The sequence below is a fragment of the Patagioenas fasciata genome, chromosome Z (assembly GCF_037038585.1).
Source record: "Patagioenas fasciata isolate bPatFas1 chromosome Z, bPatFas1.hap1, whole genome shotgun sequence".
NCBI classification, from domain to species: Eukaryota; Metazoa; Chordata; class Aves; order Columbiformes; family Columbidae; genus Patagioenas; species Patagioenas fasciata.
In genome coordinates, this window is record NC_092560.1 from 21,258,964 (window position 1) to 21,279,474 (window position 20,511).

Consider the following 20,511-nt stretch of genomic DNA (forward strand, 5'->3'; position numbering starts at 1 on the left):
CTGTAAGTGAGAATGCAAGAACAAGATCTGTGTTCTGGCAGTGAACTTATTAGTATACTCTCCTGGAGTATGCTTTTCCTAATGGTACTTTTCCACTCTTAACCCAATACTTCATTTTATCTCAGGTTAGTACATTTCTTCTTCATGTGCTGCACTTATACATCTCCTCTAAATTAAAATTCCATTTTATATGGAAAGTTGCTCTCATTTTGGCAAGCATTTTGAGTCCAATTGATTCTTAGTTTGCATGTATCATTCATATATTTGTGTTTTAAATACTTCATCCCACTCAGTAGTACTTGCAATTAATTTTCCTAGCTCTGAGAAAAGACGCTTTTAAAATACTTCAGATACATAATTGTTAGTGATTCTGTTTTGTTCATGCAGTATGAATGGAGTAAAGCACGATCACTCACATGTAGGCAGTTACCTTTTTTTAGTTCAGGTATCAGTTCTCTTTTCATTCATGAGAGTAAAATCTAGGAGCAAATTGTCTTGAATTGCCTGAAATGTATTATGCTGGTAATTTTTTTATAATCTTTGGAATTTTTATTTTAAATAGCATGAGACCCTTAGAATGTGTCATCAGGCTGAGAATCCCGCCTGTTCTTGCAGTGTTTAAGTATCCATAAAACATGTGAAAAGCTGGTCATTTTTTCCCCTCATTTGACTTAAGGATTTATTAACTGGGAGATTCCAGGGAGAGAGAGAAAGCTGTAATAAAACTAAACGTGAACTGATTTATTCACAAGTTCAGTTGGAAAGTATTATCTCACGCTTTCACACATAGTAAGTTCAAAACTGATTTGTGGGTTTGCATTTTATGTGAGGATGTGGTAATTTTAGGTACATAGGTTACTTCCTCAGTTTTCCATTTTGGACAAGAGTTGTCCATATGGTTTAATATGAGTCAATTCATAAAAGCAGGAAAAAAGCAGTGTTTTTTCCGAAGGCCTGATGAAGTCTTTCCCAGGACACAGAGAAAAAAATTTTTTTTTTTTTCTTTTAAATAAAAAGCAGTTTACTAGTAAATCTCTTCTAATGTCAGCCCTAAGAAAACAGCAACAGGATATGAGCTATGGAAACCCTATTTGGATGGGTATGTCCTGTGGTTGGCTTCAATATATTGGTCTTTTTTCTTACTGTGAACTTTCTGACAAATACATGAACTTTTCTGAGGCTAATACAGATAAAGCATGATAAATAAAGGCCATCGTGTGTAATAATAAGTTATTTGGATACAGGAGTTCATGCTAGCAGCTTCCCAGTGGAAGAAAGAAGAAAAACCAAAGTAGCAGTGAAAATTAGAAATTTCTGTATTTGAACAGGTTGCAGATAGGTGGACTTCTTTTGGCACTACTTGTAATATTTCAGAAGTCCAGTTTTCTTAATGTTAATTGGGATAATAACTTATGTATCTCTTTCCAAAATCTACCTAATGTCTTGATTTCCCAATATTTGATTGCAGGGTGAATTTTCTTTGAATACATGCATTTTATACAGACATGTAAATACTTAACACTATAAGGAAAGGCTTAAAGAGCAATGGGAGGATTTTTCAGTGTGCAAACAGTCTGTATCACCTATCTTCCTGTTGGGAGTCAGCTGCAGAAAGGTCACTTAAACTACAGATAGACGTTTGGAAAATCTCATCCAAAATTTCTTTAGTTATATTGGTATGAACGCAGAGTAATTGATAATTTCAAGAGCAGGATAGAGATGACTGACTACTAGTTTAAATACCACATTCTTAGTCATATGAACAGAAATAATGATTAATACTTTGAAGTGTTACACTGGTTTTAGTACTTATTGTGAAAATATTCCATTTCACTATTCCTTGAAAAATACCATCTTGAAAATATAATTTAGCATTACATTTGAGAAGACAAAACTACTCCCTGTTAGATGAAATGTGACTGAATTAGCCTTCTTGTGTAATTTTCACATCTGTATTGCAATACTGGTTAATCCAAAAAGTACCTTGCTCACTACTGAATATCCTGGTCTACTTGGTTTATGTGGCTCTGATCCTGCCATGAGCTCTGTCTGCTCAGAGCTGATCACAGGGTTGTTAGCCTGTCATCTTCCCCTCTGTCCATATTTTTTTCTTCTTCCACCATCTAATAAGTGTCTTAGATATTGTCATAGGCTTTAATGTTGTAGATAGAAGAGATGTCTTATAAATGACTGGTTCTTTAGTGTTCATTAGGTACGGTAAGACTAGAGGTCGGAAGAATAAAAGCTGGTTCATTCCATTCTGAGAGGAGAACATCACAGAGCAGCCAGGTGTGTAACTGTAAAACTATTTAGTTTGGAAGAAATAACATGTAGTTAAATAATGAAAGCTAATAAAAAGAGTTGTTTTTTTATAATGACAAAATGATTTTCCACATACCTGCTCCAACATGAAGAAAAGTAGGAGTTTTTATGTACTTTGCAGCTTTTTGGTAACCATTTTATGTGTTCACTTTAGCATATTTTATCTGTTAAAGACATGATCCAGCCAAAAATGTGTTCCAGAAATGGCTTTGCAGTGTTGCCTAGTTGTTTTTTTATGGCTTCAGACTGGGAAGCAGAGAGAGCTCTGATTCTTACTGATACCAGAAGAACTTGGAGCAGACTTTAAATCTTTCTGTTACTTTAGGGGCACTTGGCATGCCATGGAGTATTGTTTGAGTAAACATAGTGAATTTCTCCACTCCTTGCATATTCTTACTGTAATCTCAGTCATCAGAAGCAGGAAACTTGCACCCTTCCCATCAGGCTTCTGTCAAGTTTAGTCATTTTATAGTTGGTCTAATGGTGGAGTACTACAAACTGGCATCAGTTTCTGTATTTGAATGCATCCTTCATGTGGCAGCAACTCACATAATGGTTCTCTCCAGTAGGAGCTATATTTCTGAAAGCTCACAAGTTGCCTTGGAACTTTCTCTGGTATAAACTGGATATGCAGATCATCAAGTACCAAAGATAGTTTTAGGACAAATCATAATTAAACAGTTTCAAGTGAGCAGGTTAAGACTGGATAAGGCTGAAATGTTAGGCTGTCTTCATAATGGGTAATGCCAAACAAGATGAAAACCTACAGGCTCTGAGTGGTCTTAATATAAACTGTTAAGTAAGAAGAAGCTGACAGTGTTGAATGTTTTGAAGAATCTTTAGCAATAAATGAGTTACTCTCACCATGAGCCATGTTGTTCCTTTAGATACCCCTGCAGGTATAGTGAAAATCTTCTGGAAATTGTGCAGGTGAAGCTGAGTAGAGGGTCTAATCTTAGTTTTAGCTGATGGATTGGGTGAACATGAGAGTACATCAGGATGTATAACGATCTGTCTTTTATATTCTGTCCCTATCTTGGTAATCATGGCTGACTTTTGCACCAGAAGATCTCTTTGAGGTGATAGAAGGTGTGAGTATAAGGGCATAGTCTGACCCTCAAAAAGAAAAAAAGCCTGGCACTTGAAAGCATTGCATGGGGTTCTAGATGTGCAATCTCTTGTTGGTATAATGATGTTTCAAACAAGGAGCCCTCTAGACTGACAAAGAAATATGTGTAGGTTCACTGTATCAGCTTTAACTGTGCACAGAAAAAGTACAAGACAGCAAAATCCACTGAAGAAAGTGGGTTACAGTTTTACTTTTATCAATTGGGTGTCTGAAGCTGCTTGTCTAATCCCAGTCTAATGCTGTATTTAGGTCAGTGAAGGAAGTGGCAGTCTGTCATCATTCAGTATCCCAGTTTCTGGGTCCAGTGCACCTGAGGTCTTTGAAAGTACTCTGAAGAATACCAGTAAGATTTCTTTGGTGCTTTTATACAAGTGAGCTGGTAGCTGAGATCTTTCACTTTCTCTGAAATGTTGTCATTATGTGCTGTAGGCCTGAAAATGATTCCTCAGTTATTAAAACTCTGCAGGACTGGTTGTTGTGCAGTACCTCTTATATATCTGTGAATGTCTTTTTATAAAAGGAGCTAACACCTTGTTATACCAGCAGTTTAGAGGTTGAGAATCTAAGTTGAGGCATGATTTTCTTTTTAATCTAAATATATCTTCAGTCAGCCTGTCTCATTCACAGAAGTTGAGATACTATGTGGTTAAATAAGAACAGATGTTGGAATAGCTGTCTCATGCTCAAATTTAGAACTAAGTTACTTTCTGACAAATGTATTGCTAGCAAAGAGTATTTTTTTTCTATTCTATTTGAGCATACTTAGCAGTCTTATTCCAAAAGTTATTTAAATTGAGAGAATGAAGGACTTTTTCACCTATTCTAGAAGTATTGCAGTCCTGTTAATTTAATGACAGCCACATTCAAAATCTGCTTAAAACATGTGGCTAAAATAAACCAGCAGGAAGTTAGAATCATCATAGCAGTTTATCTAACTTTAATGGAAAAGTTTCCTAGTAATACTAGTTTAACTTTTTTTTTTTCTTTTTTAAAATTCATTTCGCAACAGCTTCTGAAATACAGGGACTAAGAACAGTTGAAATAAAAAAGGTAAGTTACAGCATGAAGTAGTATTTATCAGAAACAGGTTTTGTAGTTGTTATCAATAGATGTGTTTACAGTAGTCTGGCTCTGGTAATCATTTTGAGAGAGGAGTTGATGTCGCAATAGCTAATTAGTTGACCTGTCTTTTCAGGTCAAGACTCCATTGCCTATATTTTTATGTAAAATCAATGTAATTTTTGCTATGACATGTTGTGACCTGTTTTAAGAGCAAAAGGAGGATTAGTGAGAGATAATGGGACTTAGCTTTACTGTATTCAGACTGAGTTAATTACAGACTGTGTTCTAGTGAAATGAAGGGAACTGTACTGAAGTTGCAAGCCCATCGTTTTTTATTTCATATTTTTCTTCATATATATTTTTAATGGGTAGGCTTTCACATGACAGTTGCCAGGTTTCCAGCTGTGAAATTCAATCAGCTTCCTTATTTACAAGAACATGAGATCTCAGTCACAGACTGCTTCTGATTGTCCAAAATATTGTTTAGCTTTATGTGACGTGTAGTTCACTTGATTACATGGGTTGTAGTTATCCATTCTGTTTGTAGAGTAGAAGCTGCAAATACCAGTTTACAATAGCAGTTTTTGCAGTTAGGCAGTAGGCTGTTGCACAGCAGTGAACAGCTAGTTTTGTTCTTCAATAACAGGACACTAGGGGGAGCATGAAGATTAATTCTGGTCTTTGGGAGGTTCATAATAGGAGATTAATGTAGACAATATTGAGGACAAGCAATCCCATCTGTTCTGTTTTCCTTGTCCAGACTTTCTGTGCTGACATTAAGGGTCTAACACTGAATTCTGTGAGTATTTAGTTTGGTTAAGATAAAACATAGAACTAAGTCAGCAAATTGTCACGTACCAGTGACAGGAAGAAACATATGTTGTTCTCTCTGTGATTTCTTGACATGGTGCTAGAGACATCAGAATTCTGATTTTCATAAGGTAGAGGCTTTAGTATTTTTTTTTGAGATAAACCTACAGTTCTCACTATGTGCTTTTCTTTCCAGAAAAATCTAATTTTTTTTCATGACAATAACAGGGTCCTGCCGATTCACTAGGAGTGAGCATTGCTGGAGGTGTAGGAAGTCCTCTTGGAGATGTTCCTATATTTATTGCCATGATGCATCCAAATGGAGTAGCAGCTCAGACTCAAAAACTCAGAGTAAGTTAATTGCTAAGAAGGTTGTAAAGTTTGCATGGGTAATGTACAGCAATTACTCTAGGCAGGTAATAAATTAAGAGTTTAATGATACAGGCAGAAGTGCTTCTGACTGTGACAAGAATTTTCACTATTTGGATTGATGAAACAGTAACTCAAATTAGGAACATGGTGAAAGGTAATTGCTGAAGTATACTAACTGTGAGAAGGAAGTCCTAAAGAAACCTTGGATACTAGAGGGAACCAGTTTGTGAAAACTAAAGGTAGAGAGAGTGGTTCAGAGTGATGAATTCTGTAAGTGAGCCTGTCTGATGGTTGTGGTTGTTCCTGCAACTCTGTGTATACGGTTCATTTTATCTCTCATGTTTTCTATGCTTATCTCTGGGAGTTCTTATCTGATCAAGCACTTAGATGGCTACTGTATCTAGTCTGTACCAGAGACAGTTGAATTTGACATGTACTCTTTGGAAAACAGACAGTTTTATTTCAGGATAAATTCCAACATACAATTTCTGGTGATAATCTACTACCTCAGCCTGTCTATCTTCAGGTGACATGCAAAATGCACTTTATTTTTTACATGTTCTATATTTCTAGAGTGTTAGGATCAATTCTGTAAAGCATCAGTACTTTTTACACTGAATACACTAAACCAGTGTAATTAGCTGATTGTGATACTGAATTTTCTACTGGGTCATTATATAGTTCAAAGATTATTTGCCTTCAAGAGAAAATGTACTGTGAAGAGTTGCTAATTTCTTTCTTCCTGCCCTATATCACTGATAAAATCTGACTAAATGAAAGTACAGGGTTTTGCTATTGACAAGAGAATCTATGTAACTAAATTTTTTCTTAGTTAGATTTTCTACATTTTCTTCTGCAGGTTGGGGACAGGATTGTTAGCATCTGTGGAACATCTACTGAGGGCATGACTCACTCTCAAGCTGTTAGTCTCTTAAAAAATGCTTCAGGCACTATTGAATTGCAGGTAAAAAATCTTCAGTGACATTTGGAATATTTTCTGAATTCTATTTTGCCAGGTACCACAATGAATTGTTTTAGTGTCAGCATTCTCATGTTGCTGGTTTATGAACTCTGTTCCTAGGTTGTAGCTGGAGGAGAAGTAAGTGTTGTGACTGGTCAGCAGCAGGATCCACCTACGTCCAGTCTTTCATTTGCAGGACTGACTTCAACCAGCATTTTTCAGGATGATTTAGGGTCAGTAATTATAGAATATACAACCTCTTTAGCCTGTTAATTTGGGTGAAACTCAAGCTAAAAATGTAACAAATTGTAGAAAATAATGGATGAATTGTTTGACTTAATAGTGATATACACATGTGGTATACATGGGACCTGTAGGTCCTTTTCTGCATTTTTCATGATGTGATTTGCTGTGCTGCTTTATTTTGCCCCTCTGTAAGAGTTATGATGTGATTTGATTTCTTCTCTGTAAATACAGTCTGCTTTGTTTCACTGAGATTGGTAGCTGGGATTAATTGATACACCCAAAATATTTTTTCTCAGACCTAAATAGCAAGGCCCTTTCCACAGGGGAACCTGTGTTTCCATTATGTACTTTCTAGCACTGGCCAGTCAGGAGCATCAAACTTCTCTGGTATACAAGGTGTACTGTTTCTGGTTTACTGCAAGGTACATCTATGTAAACAAGTTTTGCCTAAAACTCTGTAATAGATCAGAGGCATTTTTCTTCTAGGAACAGGGAAAGAAAGAATGTGGCTCTTTAGCCACACAGATCTATTTCAAAAGATCGAACTTCAAAATTTCTTGAAGTCAAAGTGTATGTGGGTAGATATATCTATAAATGCTCTGTATAAATGCATACATACAAATGCAGAGTCATGTATTAGAGGAGAAGAGAAACAATTAAACCTTACAACATAAACTCTTGGGGCTAATTTTAGACTTCTTTTTAGGAGATATAGTGGGCTACAGGATTTTTAAAGTAGATGTTTATTATGGAGATTCGAGGTACTGTTTTTGCGAATCTGCTTCGCTAATAAGCAGTTTTAATGGGACATGGCAGCCATAACTATGCCCTGAGCTGGATGCAAGAGGTGTTTGAAATAGCTACCTTTAAGTAATAACTAGGGCATTAGACAGTTATGGTGTTTTACGTGAACCAAAATAGCCAGTTTGTTATAATAAAAACATTTGTAGTTACAATGGAAAGGGAAATGTATTGCTTAGCTTGAAAGGAAAAACATTTTGTGTTGAATATTCTATTTGTTAAATCATAAGTTCAGAAAACATCGCAATACTCGGTTTTCCTTTTCTTAGACCTCCTCAGTACAAGACCATTACTCTGGATAGAGGACCAGATGGCTTGGGCTTTAGTATTGTGGGTGGTTATGGCAGTCCCCATGGAGACTTACCCATTTATGTGAAGACGGTGTTTGCAAAAGTAAGTGTAAATTTGTTCAGTCAATCCATTTATTAATTAGTACACAGCAGCTACTACCTTAAAACATGACCTGAGTTTGAAGCCAAAGGATTGTTACCGTTTATCGCAGTTTCTGTGATGCAGGTGCTGGTTAAAATGTACTTGCAGGATTCAAAGGCTATAGTCCTGGGAAAATTCAGAATTTCCAAATACATGTGACTCTGCATATACACATTTCATAACTGAAATTGTGCACATACTTAGAAAAACAACCCCTTTGCCATATGTTTAGAGTGGCTTTTCTTCAGGTAGTAGAACAGACTTTTTTTATCTGTTGTGACCAAGAGTCTGAAAGGTAGACCAAGATAAAATAATTGACCTCAGACTGGACCTTTGGAGAAGTTTAGGTACTTACCTGGGTTTGATAGGTTGCACTGCCCTAGGAAATAACCTTGAGTCAGAAAAAATTGAAATCAGTAATCCCAGACTTTTCTGGTAAATAAAAGTACAGAGCTGGGTTTTGATTTCTGAATTTCTTACACCAGTTGCTGAAAACATCTTCAGATCTTGAAAATCTTACTTCTGTGATAGCAGAGTTTAAATGTTATACCAACTGAACACGCAGGGTTAAGGGAATATAAAAATTCGTAGATCTGATTTCTGGATATTGTGAAAGTTACAGCAGGGCATACTGCAGCACTAGCAGGCTATACTACAATTTACTGTAGTTCAATCATTGAAAATAAAAAAAAAAAAAAAAATTGAGGGTTTTTGTGCACTGAACCCATCTTAGGCTGTAAGGACAGCGTGGCAAGGAGAGAAAGAAATGTCTGCATTACATGTTGTATCGTTTCAGGGTGCGGCAGCAGAAGATGGACGCCTGAAGAGAGGGGATCAGATCATTGCTGTGAATGGGCAGAGTTTAGAAGGGGTGACCCATGAGGAAGCAGTTGCTATTCTGAAAAGGACAAAAGGAACAGTCACTTTGACTGTTTTGTCGTGAACTGGCTGCCCAAGGGGTTAGGGTCAACAGGACTATGTTATTTACATTCAGCATAGCAAAGAGAATGGGAATGTTTATGTAGCCTTTTTGCTCTTCCAGCTTCACAGGTCTGTGTTACAACACTGAAGAAAAGTAACATTTAAACATATTTTTGTGTACAATATTAGTACTTCTCTTACTGTCAAACCACTGGGATGGAGTTACATCAGCTGTGGAAATACATTAATATTTTTGCTATTATTATTATAATGGATGCTGTAAGCAACCAAAAAAATGGAATGTTTGCGTTAATAACCACACAACAAAACTGGAGTGTTTTGCTAAGAGGCTTTGAATATTTGAAGTATGCTGGAAAAATGATAAAATCACCAGGTCAACAAGGGGGTGGCATTGGCAGCAGTAGTCAGAAGAGATAAATAAGGCTATTGAAGGAAGTACAAACAAAGCATGGAATTTTAGGAAAAGAAGGAAAAGTATGTAACTGGGAGAAAATGATTAATGGACTTAGATGGCTGTATTTTTTCACAGTGCCCAAGTAGAAGGAACTGGGAGGGTGACTGGTGTGAGTTTCTTTGTCTGTATGTGTGTTTAAATTTTATGTAAGTCATGATGTATCAAAAAATACCAAAACAAACAACAAACGAACAACTGTGGTTTAGTTTGGCTTTTTGTTTGGTTGTTCTTGTGATTTTGTTTTTTCTATGTTTGCTTTTTTTGTTTTGTATGGGGAATGTATGTGTTTGTTTTGAAAGGAGAGGAGTTGTGCTCAGGGCTGAAAAATCCATTTGCTTTTGGAAACTGCTCTTGGTGAATGAGAGTGCCCAGCAACTGCAGTATTAGAAGAACTAGACTTTTATAATAGTAGTGTTTTCTAGCCTATATGGGTGTGAAATCAACCTTCCCAATATGAAATGTGTGTAAATGAAGGTTGTCCTCTGCCAGTGTGCAGGATTAACTGCAGGCTCTGTGCTGATGTTTCTGCAAGCTGCTTGAATCAGAGACACGAACAAACTGCTCAGGGTGGGATTACTTAGCTGCAGAGACTTGTGGATATCGGTAAAGCTGAGGTGGAGGAAGTGATGTTATGGTGTTGCTGGCATTATTAGTAGCAGCGAAAGTAGAGTCCTCCTTGGAGTGAGGAGGCCTAAAACCAGGAGTTTGGGGTGGGTAAAAAGGTGAAAATCCCTCCCAGTGGAAGAGAGCAGTGAGACAGCAGTGCAGGTCTTTCCACATCAGCATTGAGCAGAAGAGGAGATTGAGGGCTTCAAATATTGTTTTGGGGATATTAATTTTAGAGGCACAAATACAAGACAATGTCTGCTAAGTACAATGCAATCATTGAGCTGTTCTTTGAGCAGCAGTGTGGTCAGTAGATTTATCAGCATCCTCAGTTTCCTAAGCTGGGTTTCTCACTAAAACTTTAGCCAGAAACGACACTAACTGAAACCCTTGGCTGATTGTAGGCTGACTTTGCCTCTGCTCCTGCAAACTGGCTCTTAGGAATCTGGCAGATAGAGTACACTTTGCCTGTGATTTACCTTCCTGCAGAAAAAATTCACCAAGTCTTTTAAAGAGAGAAAGATACCTAGCTAACTAGCATGCTAATTAGCAACAAGACCTTTTGTGTTAATTAGCAAAAATAAATTGTAGCAAGAAGGCCACCATATTAGTTGTCATTTAAGAGAAATCTGAACTGAAAATGCTGGCAATGATCAGGCTATTATTTGGGGATAATACAAAAGACTAGCTTTTGTTTTAGAGGGACACAAAAACCAGTATTAGGAATGTCTGTGAATTAGTATTAAAAATTGATAGCTAGGTCTAAGTGTAATAACTAAAAAAATGTGTTTTGTCTCTTTATTCTAGAAGTTACACTGTGATAGGATAAGATGAAAGAAAACAGGTGGTACTGTTACTGATGCTGTTGTTACTCAATTGCTATTCTGTACTTATTCCTTGGTTAGCGTGAAAAATGCCTACAGTAGAGTATGTAAAGTCACTTTGCATAGTATCTATATTTGTAACAGAAGTAGTGTACAGGTATTTTGTTACTGCTGTGTTGGAAGATTTAAGTGAATAAATTTCAAACTGTCATGTTAAAGAAATAAAGTTCCAGGTGTGTCTCTGGTTGCTGTACAACTGCATGTTTGCATTGTTCATACTGTTTTGAAAGGTTTATTCAAAAAAATCTGAAGTAATAAAAAAAGGCATTACTTTTTGTATGAAACTTAAAGAATCTGCTAAAAATTGCTTTTTTAAAAATTTTAAGATTTTATCTTCTCTTGCAAACTCTTAGCAAATTGAGACAGATACCAAAACTATCTGGGAGTTAATACAAAGCTGCTGTGCTTTTTTGAAACAGACGGCATTAATCATTGTTCAGTCTTTTTAAAAAGCATTCCTTCGGGCATGGGACTTGCTATGATGGATCAAAACAGTGAGGCACAGAGCCTGTGACGGTGCTATGAGCTGTGACCCACACTGCTGCTTTGGAGCGCAGGGTCTCCCCCAGCCCCCTGCTGGGAAACCTGTTGTGTGACCACAGGTTAGTGCTACCATGCACTGCCTCATGAGGTGAAATAAACTTGGCAGGCTTAGAATGTTTGGTTTTTTTTGGTATTTGGTATTCAACTCAACTTTCATATCACAGAGGTTAGTCCTGTAAGATGCTAGGTACCATGGCCTCAGTTCTACCAACTATTAAATTTTTTGTTACATTTTTTCCATGTGACTGTGTTAACTATGGGACTTGATAGGGTAGGAGCTGGAGGGCCTGGCATCTTGATGGCTCCATCCCATTATCTGTTCAGGTATCCAGCCCTTTCTTTTAACTCTGCTTACCTCTTAAATAATCTTAGAGTGGTATTAATGAAAGAGGCTGTTGCTTTCTGTAATCGTGGGTCTGGGGAAAGGACAGCTGGCTTGTGGGAATGAACGTGGTTCATTCCTTGGCAGCAAGCAGGTATCATTAGTATGACTTCTTCCCTGCTTGTTCCTCTGCTGGATTTTATTTATGGGATAGCTTTACGGAAGCAGTGGTCCAGGTAATTCTCAGTTTGGAGTGTGCTTGAAATTTAGTAGCCTTTGAGGATCCCCTTGCCTTCCCTCTGTCCAGCCTATTTTATAAGAAAAAAAAAAAAGAAAAGTTGTTGTCTTTGTTCTAAAGTGGCAAAAAAGATGTTTTACTGACAGAGACTTGCAGGTAATGTAGAGGAGCTTTGTACTTTTAATAATGTGTTACAAAGAAAGCTTTTTCTCAAAGTGAGAGTGACATTGGAAGGAGGCTGGTAGTGGTTTCCCACACAAATCCTTTTCTTGCTTTTTAAAAACAAATTATTTGAAGCATCTGAAATATTAATGTGTATGGAACACTTCTGTATTAGACACTGCTTGAAACCACTACTAAGAGATAAAAATTTTCACTTTCCTTACAAATGCTTTTAAAACTGTGAACACTTGTCCTTAGCACATTCAACACCTGCGGTGTATATACAAGCTATTTTTATTTCATTTTGAATTGTAGATTGTGCCTCTTCCTCAAAAGCTGTGTAGATCTTTGTTTTAATGCAGGGTTACGTGTTAACTTGTGAAGGCATGCCACCAATGTTCAGCAAAATGCGAACAGTGTCATAGAATTGTGGAACAGTTTGGGACGGGAAAGGACCTTCAATGGTCATCTAGTCCAAACCCCTGCAATGAGCAGGGACACGTTCAACTAGATCAGGTTGCTCAGAGCCCTGTCCAGCCTGGCCTTGAAAGTCTCCAGGGATGGGGCATCTACCACCTCTCTGGGCCACCTGTGCCGGTGTTTTACCACCCTCATTGTAAAAAGTTTTTTCCTCATGTCTAGTCTGAATCCCCCCTTTTAGTTTAAAACTCTTACCCCATGTCCTATCACAACAGGCCATACAAAAAAGTCTGTCCTCATCTTTCTTATAGGCCCCTTTTAGGCACTGAATAGACACAATAAGGTCTCCCTGGAGCCTTCTCCAGGCTGAACAACCCCAACTCTCTCAGCCTGTCTTTGTGGGAGAGATCCTACACGCCTATCATCATTTTATGGCCTGGGCTGCAAGCTCACATTGCCAGCTCATGTCCAGCTTTTCATACACCAGTACCCCGAAGTCCTCGGCAGGGCTGCTTTTAATCCCTTCATCCTCAGGCCTGTATTGATAACGGGGGGTTGCCCTGACCCAGATGCAGGACCTTGCACTTGGCCTTGTTGAACCTCCTGAGTTTCACGTGGGCCCACTTCTCGAGCTTGTCCAGGTCCCTCTGGATTGCATCCTGTCTCTCAGTCATGTAAACTGCACCTCCGAACTCTCATCCACAAATTTGCTAAGGGTGCACTTGATCCCACTGTCTATGTCATTGATGAAGACATTAAACAATACTGGTCCCATTGTGGACCCCCATGGGACACCAGTTGTCACCAGTGTCCATCCAGACATTGTGCCATTGACCACTACTCTCTGGGTGACATGATCCAGCCAGTTCCTCATTCAACCAAACACTCCACACATCAAATCCATACCTCTCCAATTTAAAGAGAAGGGTGTTGTGGGGAACCATGTCAAAGGCTTTACAGAAGTCCAGATAGACAGTATCACTAGCCTTTTGTCCGCCTTTGTAGTTCCTCTTAACTAATAAACCACCAAGGGGGAGTCCTGGCTGACCAGCCTGATAACCTTCTACACTGGAGGAACTACTTTCTGATCAGTCTCTGCCTTCAGATAAGTAGTTTAAATATAACTTTTGATTATTACCATTACAATAAAGGGAGTGTTTGAATCACATACAATAAATCTTATCGGTGCTCTTAGCTGAGTGCGCTACACTGAATACTTTAAATGCTTGCAGTTAGATGTCCAGTTTACCCACAGACAGACAAAGCAGAGGTTTTTTGTCAAGATGGGAGGCTTTGAAGTTGTCAGCGGTTGTTAATGTGTTCTGGTGTTTCAATCTTTGGTGGTTTATTAGTGAAGATTACGGTTTATTAAGTGTAGTCTAGCGTAGTTAAGAGTGCACTTTGAGCAAGACAGGCATTATAGCTAAAAAGGAGTGAGTGTTACTCATTAGTATTTTTGTGGGATGTGGAATAACTTGTTGAGACTCTCAGCACTGGTCAACAACAGAGTATTACAGTTTGGACTGTTTTCATAGCGTTTATTTATGCTTCTCACTGTACATAACCACAGAAGAATGCACGGTACCACGACTGGGAGGACTGAGAGCCCACAGTACATTTTCAGGATGCTTTATCAGGTTTCCACTACAGCACACCAGACAGAAACAAGGGAGCCTGTATTTCTTGTTGGGCACTTTGCATGACCGCTTAGGCTGACGCACATTAAAGGTCTTTGCTGGCTGTAACTTGCAGGTACCTTCTCATCACAGGGATGCCATAGCCACCTCATCCAGCACTTCATAGTTTCACATTATTGGGGACTTTACAAAAAGCAATGGGAGCAGCAGCATCGTGGGTAGTTAATAGGAAATTAGTTTTTCTCTGTTTTGGGAAAGTCTTTGACTGAAACTGTAAAAAACACACACATTTTGATTTGAAAAAAGTTATTCATGACTCAGTGTTAGATGTGGGTATGTCTGATGGGAGTAGAAAGGTCAATGTTGCAGATGAGTTTTATAAATATCAATATAATCCTAATGGTTAAAGCAGTAAATGCATACTGGAAAGTCTTGTTTGTGACAGGAACCACTGAGGACAGATGATAATAAAGATTGTCATATGGGGAAATCATTAACTTTTGATACTGTCACCAAGACCAGAAGATGGCTAGAAGTGATAGTGTTCGTATTTTTGTCATGCATTTTTAGTAAGTCCAACGCCTACCCTTTTTTCCCACATTTTACACTTTTTCCCAAATGTAAAGTGCCTGCAAAGAGCTATTAAAGTGTTATTCTTCTGATATTCTTGGAGTGAAAAAGTGACTCAGTCATTGTTTTAAATATGTAATTTTTCTTGATTTTATTGAATATATACAAATACAAGTAGTGAAGGAAAATGTCACTTTTAATTTTAGAATGCCCTTGGGGAACCTAAGCAACTCCCAAGTTAGCGTCCAGGCCGGACACTTCACTTTCGGTAGGTGAGGGCTTAAATAGAACAAGTGACACATTAGATGTAGTAAATTAGCATTGTTTCATGGTGATCTTAGATGCTGAATAGTATCAGCTGCATCTGCAGCTGCTTATTTGGATGGATCTAGACAGTTCACTGCTTGAATTCCTGTTTCCTGAAAAAGTTACTGTAAAGAGAGGGCTCTACCATTTCCCTTGGAAGTCATGCTCTAATGGAAAATAAAATGTTTTGGAAGAACAAGTGTAAGCTTCTCTCCGTATGAGAAATTCTGAGTTTTAGGTCCCAGGCAGGGACAAGCTCTGATGCTTTTCCTGACAGACTTGCTCTCTGAGAGATGTGGTGGTTAGAAACCCACCTCTGAGTGTAGCAAACTCCAGGGCACTCCGGGATGGGATTGATGTGTATTCAGCTCAGTCAGCATACTGGTGTGTTCCACGAATCTGGCAAGCTTCACTTTCAGTCATAGAAGTCAGCTGTTGGTTGGTTGATTGATTCTGGGGTTTTATTAGGATCTAGCCTTGAATGTCTTGGCTTTAATTAAAACACTATACAGAGGTCCTGCACTTGTTCTACAGTTATCTCCAGTTGTCATATAGAATCACAGAATAGTTTGGGCTGGAAGGGACCTTCAAATGACATCGAGTCCAACCCTTCTCCAGTGGACATCTACTCAATCAGGTTGCTCAGTGCCCAGTGCAGCCTGGCCTTGAATGTCTCCAGGGATGGGACATCTACCACCTCTCTGGGCAACGTCCCAGTACCACCCTCGCTGTAAAAAATTTCTGCCTCATGTTCCAGCCTGAATCTCCCCTCTTCTTGTTTGAAAACATTAGCCCTTGTCCTTTCGAAACAGATTATGCAAAAAAGTCCATTCCCATCTTTCTTATAGGCTCATTTTAAGTACTGAAAGGCTGCAATAAGGTCTCCCTGGAGCCTTCTCTTCTCCAGAGAAGTAATCCACTCAAATTTATTGTTAATGTAGAGTCAGAGGTTGTTCTAACCAAGTATGTGTGTTAATTACTTGACAAAAGTGTTTCTGGACGCAATCTCCTGGTGAAGCTTTTACAGCCCCTTTGGCAACACTGAACAACAGCAGTGATTGCTTTTGTGTTAAAGTGCGTGTCTAACAAAGCCAGTGCACTAAGTATAAGTCTGTCCTGGCCAGGAAAGTGAGTTGCTTGAGACAAGGTGGGAACCTCCTGGACTGAGCTGAACTTCCTATTATGACTAAGCACATTCTCTTTTCAATCTGTGACTTATCTCCCTAGGAACAACTTGGCTTTTGTTCGTGTCAAATGGCAGCTGACCACTGAATTCTGTGTATATAGTCTTTTGTCCTCTGAAAAAAGGGCTTTACTTTTCCTATTGCAGTCACTAGAGCTGTAAAAAAAAAAAAAAAAACAACAAACCTAACTGGACCTTTTTCTTTAAGTGCAGATTTATAAAATATTACCATTTAGTAGAAGTTACTGATTAAGAGTTTACTGTTTGCTCTCATGTGACAGCCTCTTCTTTCCACCTTAAGAAGTCAGACTCTCTTCAAAGCTATTTATTTTGGAAGCAGCCAAAACATTCCTGTCTACTCTTCCCCTGCTTCCATTTATTTTGATTTGTGTGTGTGTTGGGGGGAGCTGTTATTTGTGAGCGGAGGATGCCAAGGGCTTTGTGTGTGTGTGCATGTGAGTGCATGTGAGTATGTGTGCATATATACATGTAGTTTGGGGAACAGTACTGCTAATTATTAGCCTGCAGATACTTCCTTCAAGGCATGATTATTTTTTTCATGGAAGAAATTATAACAGGCACCCTGCATGAGTGTTTCTTGGGTATTTCAAGACCAAAAAAAAAAAAAGAGTTTATGGGGTCACCTGCTGGTTGCAACTTAGGCACTTAGCCTGGGAGCTTGGGACTGGGTCTTTGTTTCCACTACCCAGCCCCACACCTAGAGGCCTAGATTTGTCCATAGATGCGGACTTTTGTGTGGCTGCATTTCTACGTATTAATAATTTTCAGTACTAGCCACTAGATAGCACTAGAGAATCAAGGTAACTCTCAAACAGTGTGGGATGCAAAGATTTAAAGGAACTCAAGTACTCCAAACCTAACAACCACTGTATTCTGTGGTGGTTGTTCAGCTCTGATCAGCAGCCTAATGGAAACTGTTCAATCAGGAGAGAGTAATTTTAACTTCTGGCGTATTTAAAATGTCCACACTAATGTATTCCTAAGCAAAAAAACCATAGAAGTAGCATGAACAGTTATCCTACTTCAGCTCTCTTTTTAATATTTTTGGTCTTTATTGAAGGCCACAAGTTTCAACCAAATGTACATTAAATCCACAATGTTTCATTCTAGCCATCACAAAAGGAATGCTTTAAAATTGAAGCAAAATGTGCCTTCAAAAATATTCATAGGGATATATACTTTCCAAAATTGTGCCCTGAACAGAACCCATTTGCAGAGAGGGTAAAAAGTCATCTGTGCCTGTAACTTTCTGGAAGTTTACTCCATCCTTTGTTAAATTTTTAAGCATTTTTAGTTTTCCAAGGAGAATTTAAGGTAATGAAGTAATCATTACTGACCATCTCTCTGAGAAGCTGAGAAATGAGGTTTTCAATCTCTGCTATGAAAAGCAATATAGTTACAACTTCTGCTTGCTTACTGTTAGCCTTTCTAGAAGCCACAGATGAAATTTTTTTGAAGAGTTTGGGAAACACAGAAAGGTCATAAGAGAAAGGCATGGGTTACTGCCTGCTCATGCTGTGCATTTTCATAGGTTTTGCACTCCTCTTGCATGTAAGTACTTTCGATCTGCACATCCATAAACAGTTTTTCGGGCAGTCCTCAGGAATATACACAGGTATGCATGGTGCTCTGCAAGGTAAGAAACTTGGCAATCTCTTCTGAATACTGCATTCCTGACTTTGGTTTTAAAATACTATGTAGGTGATCACAAATTCTTCTATTATTTATTAACAGACTTTGTATATCCAAATGCCCATCCTACTTTGATAACATGTCTCAAGAGATTTTGGCAAGGACCTAAAATTTGAAGGTCTTGAACTCCTAGAGTAATGGCTTCTGAATGCTTGTCTTAAAGGACAGATTCATAATCAACTCAGGGCATCTGGCTCTTGTGACTTGTTCTAAAGTACATTAAACAGACCGATATCTAAATATGCAACTGTAGTGTGGCTTATTTGCTATAGGCATGCTTCATTTTAGGTGTGAGGACTTCAAGGACTGCTGTCACTCACAGCAGACTAGGCTGACCTTGTGCAAACTCTTTCAGCCAGGAAGCTGTTGCAGAAATGGCAGCCTGTTATCAAGAGATGCACTGGGCTATCTTTGAGGCTTGCTTACACAAACAGTACATCCAGAATATCGTTACCTAGCAGCTTTCCATAGAAATTCTCCTTTTTCCATCGGTATGTGATATGGGTATGTTTAAACAAGATAAGAGATTGAACAGCACTGAAAGTTGATCATCTGTTTCTATACAATTTATGTGAAGATTTTGCAGCCCTTCTTTTTCCTCCCACGCCAGTGCCTCTGCTGTAGTTTTGAGGGCTAGCTTTTTTGGTGATAAGAGTCAATGATGTGAACATAGAGCTGAGTAAGGTTTGTCAATCACACTCCCAGCCTGCTTTAGGCATCCTTCACTAGTGGACAGCTATTTGCAGTTGGCAGCCCAGGGAAGTGGTTGCCTGCAGGACTGAAAGGTGAACTAGCATTATAGTGCAGATAAAGCAAGATTAGCGACTGAAATTGTACCACAAATCCTTCCAGCCTCTTTTTGGCCTTACTTATTTATTGCACATATAAAACTACACTAAGCATGTCCAGACTACTACTATAGTTCATTCTCAAATGCAGCAGATTTTACGAAGTTTGTTCTGTGATTTGTTTTGCTCCAAGTGCCAGTGGCAGGGAAACTGTTTTTCTAAGTGCTTTGAAAACAAGTTCCAGCAAAACTGATCTTTATCAGATCCTGTTGAAAAGGCTGCACATACTGAATAATGAAACAGACCAGTTAAATTTTAATCTGGGTTACATAAAAGATTGTTCTCAAAGTGGCACATATTGACATTGTTCTCACACCCCTTCACTTGCAGCTGGCAAGTGAAAAGGCTGAGAGAGATGCAAAACCTCTGTGTGTGTCTGTGCATGTGTGTATAAACAGGTTTTAGGTAGGTTATGGCAGAATCACAGAAGCCTTTCTGCAGTACCTTGGCTGTTTTGGTGTTTCATTTTTCCTGGGTGGGGTGGGGGGGCACGCTGCCCTGTATGCTAAGAGTTATGTAATTCCGTAGCTCTTTGAGGGGAAGAGTCCTTTTGGGGACTCACCACCAGTGGACTGAGGATCTTTTTTTCATGTAAATTTAGAGGAGTAGTGAGGTTATGCCCAGGTGTCCATGTGTGGCCTGAGCTGGGAATATTCCTAAGTAAAGGGAAAGGGTAAAACACACACACACACACTTGGGCAGAAGAATGCATTTAAATTACTATATGTGGTAAAATCTAGTTGAGTCACCCTAGTATGATTGTAACTATTGTATATGTGTATGCTGTTGGATGCTATTCTTTGTGAAGGACCTGCAGTTACTGCAAGAGGAGAAACAAGTGAAGACACACATGCATAGATAAAACAGACTACCACTCCTGAGAGCTGTAGGATTGCACCAGTGCAGCCTAGGATAAATGAGAAGACAGTCCAATGCTTTAGTTCTTGTATTTGGATTTCTGATATAATAGTATTTCTTATCTGTAGTGAAAATTGAAGTAATTTTTCTAAGTGAGTAACCTCTGATATTTAATGTTAATTCTAAAGTATTTGTGAGGTTTCTTTTCTAATTAGCTTTATTTTTAAAGGACAGGAGTTTTTGTTGGGAATTAAGAAGAGTTTCTTCTGTGTTGCAAAGTCACACCCTAGGATATTTTAAGATCTAAGAACAGGCAAATTCTATAGTATGCCAAACTTAGAGGTAATTTACATACCTGTGATGCCCGTTAATCTACATCAGAGACCTTTCATATTTACACCTGTATACCTCAGATGGTAAAATGGCCTGCGGCATTTGGCTCTCCCTTTGGTTTCAAATGCTGTTATATTAGCATTGAGTATGACTTCACTTACATGCAAGACTGCTTTTCAAATCACCATAGAGAAAATTTTCCTTGATTCACTTTTTTGCTATGGGAATTAACTATTAATCAAAATCCCAGGAACACTTGTGTAGCTAAAAGTTTAGTCAAGCGGGTTGCAATGGCCAGCTGCTGGGTGAAGTGCTAAGGCCAGCTGAGAATGATACGTGCGCAAGCACCAGAAGCAA

At 38.5% G+C, this 20,511-nt stretch overlaps 1 protein-coding gene across 13 annotated transcripts in view; it reads left to right on the forward strand.

Annotated features, from left to right (window-relative positions):
- The window catches only part of MPDZ (multiple PDZ domain crumbs cell polarity complex component), a 98,372-nt gene extending 87,185 nt beyond the window's left edge, over positions 1-11,187 (forward strand). For 9 of the 13 annotated variants that reach the window (XM_065860195.2, XM_071802626.1, XM_065860198.2 and 6 more), the window contains 8 exons: positions 2,203-2,289; positions 3,701-3,794; positions 4,461-4,501; positions 5,552-5,674; positions 6,555-6,659; positions 6,777-6,889; positions 7,973-8,096; positions 8,932-11,187. In XM_065860195.2, coding sequence (XP_065716267.1) covers positions 2,203-2,289; positions 3,701-3,794; positions 4,461-4,501; positions 5,552-5,674; positions 6,555-6,659; positions 6,777-6,889; positions 7,973-8,096; positions 8,932-9,078 — 834 coding nt within the window. In that variant the 3' untranslated portion in view covers positions 9,079-11,187. The remainder of the gene's footprint in view (positions 1-2,202; positions 2,290-3,700; positions 3,795-4,460; positions 4,502-5,551; positions 5,675-6,554; positions 6,660-6,776; positions 6,890-7,972; positions 8,097-8,931) is intronic. The other 4 variants (XM_071802627.1, XM_065860199.2, XM_065860201.2 and 1 more) reach the window with 2 other exon arrangements.
- Positions 11,188-20,511: the final 9,324 nt, after the last annotated feature.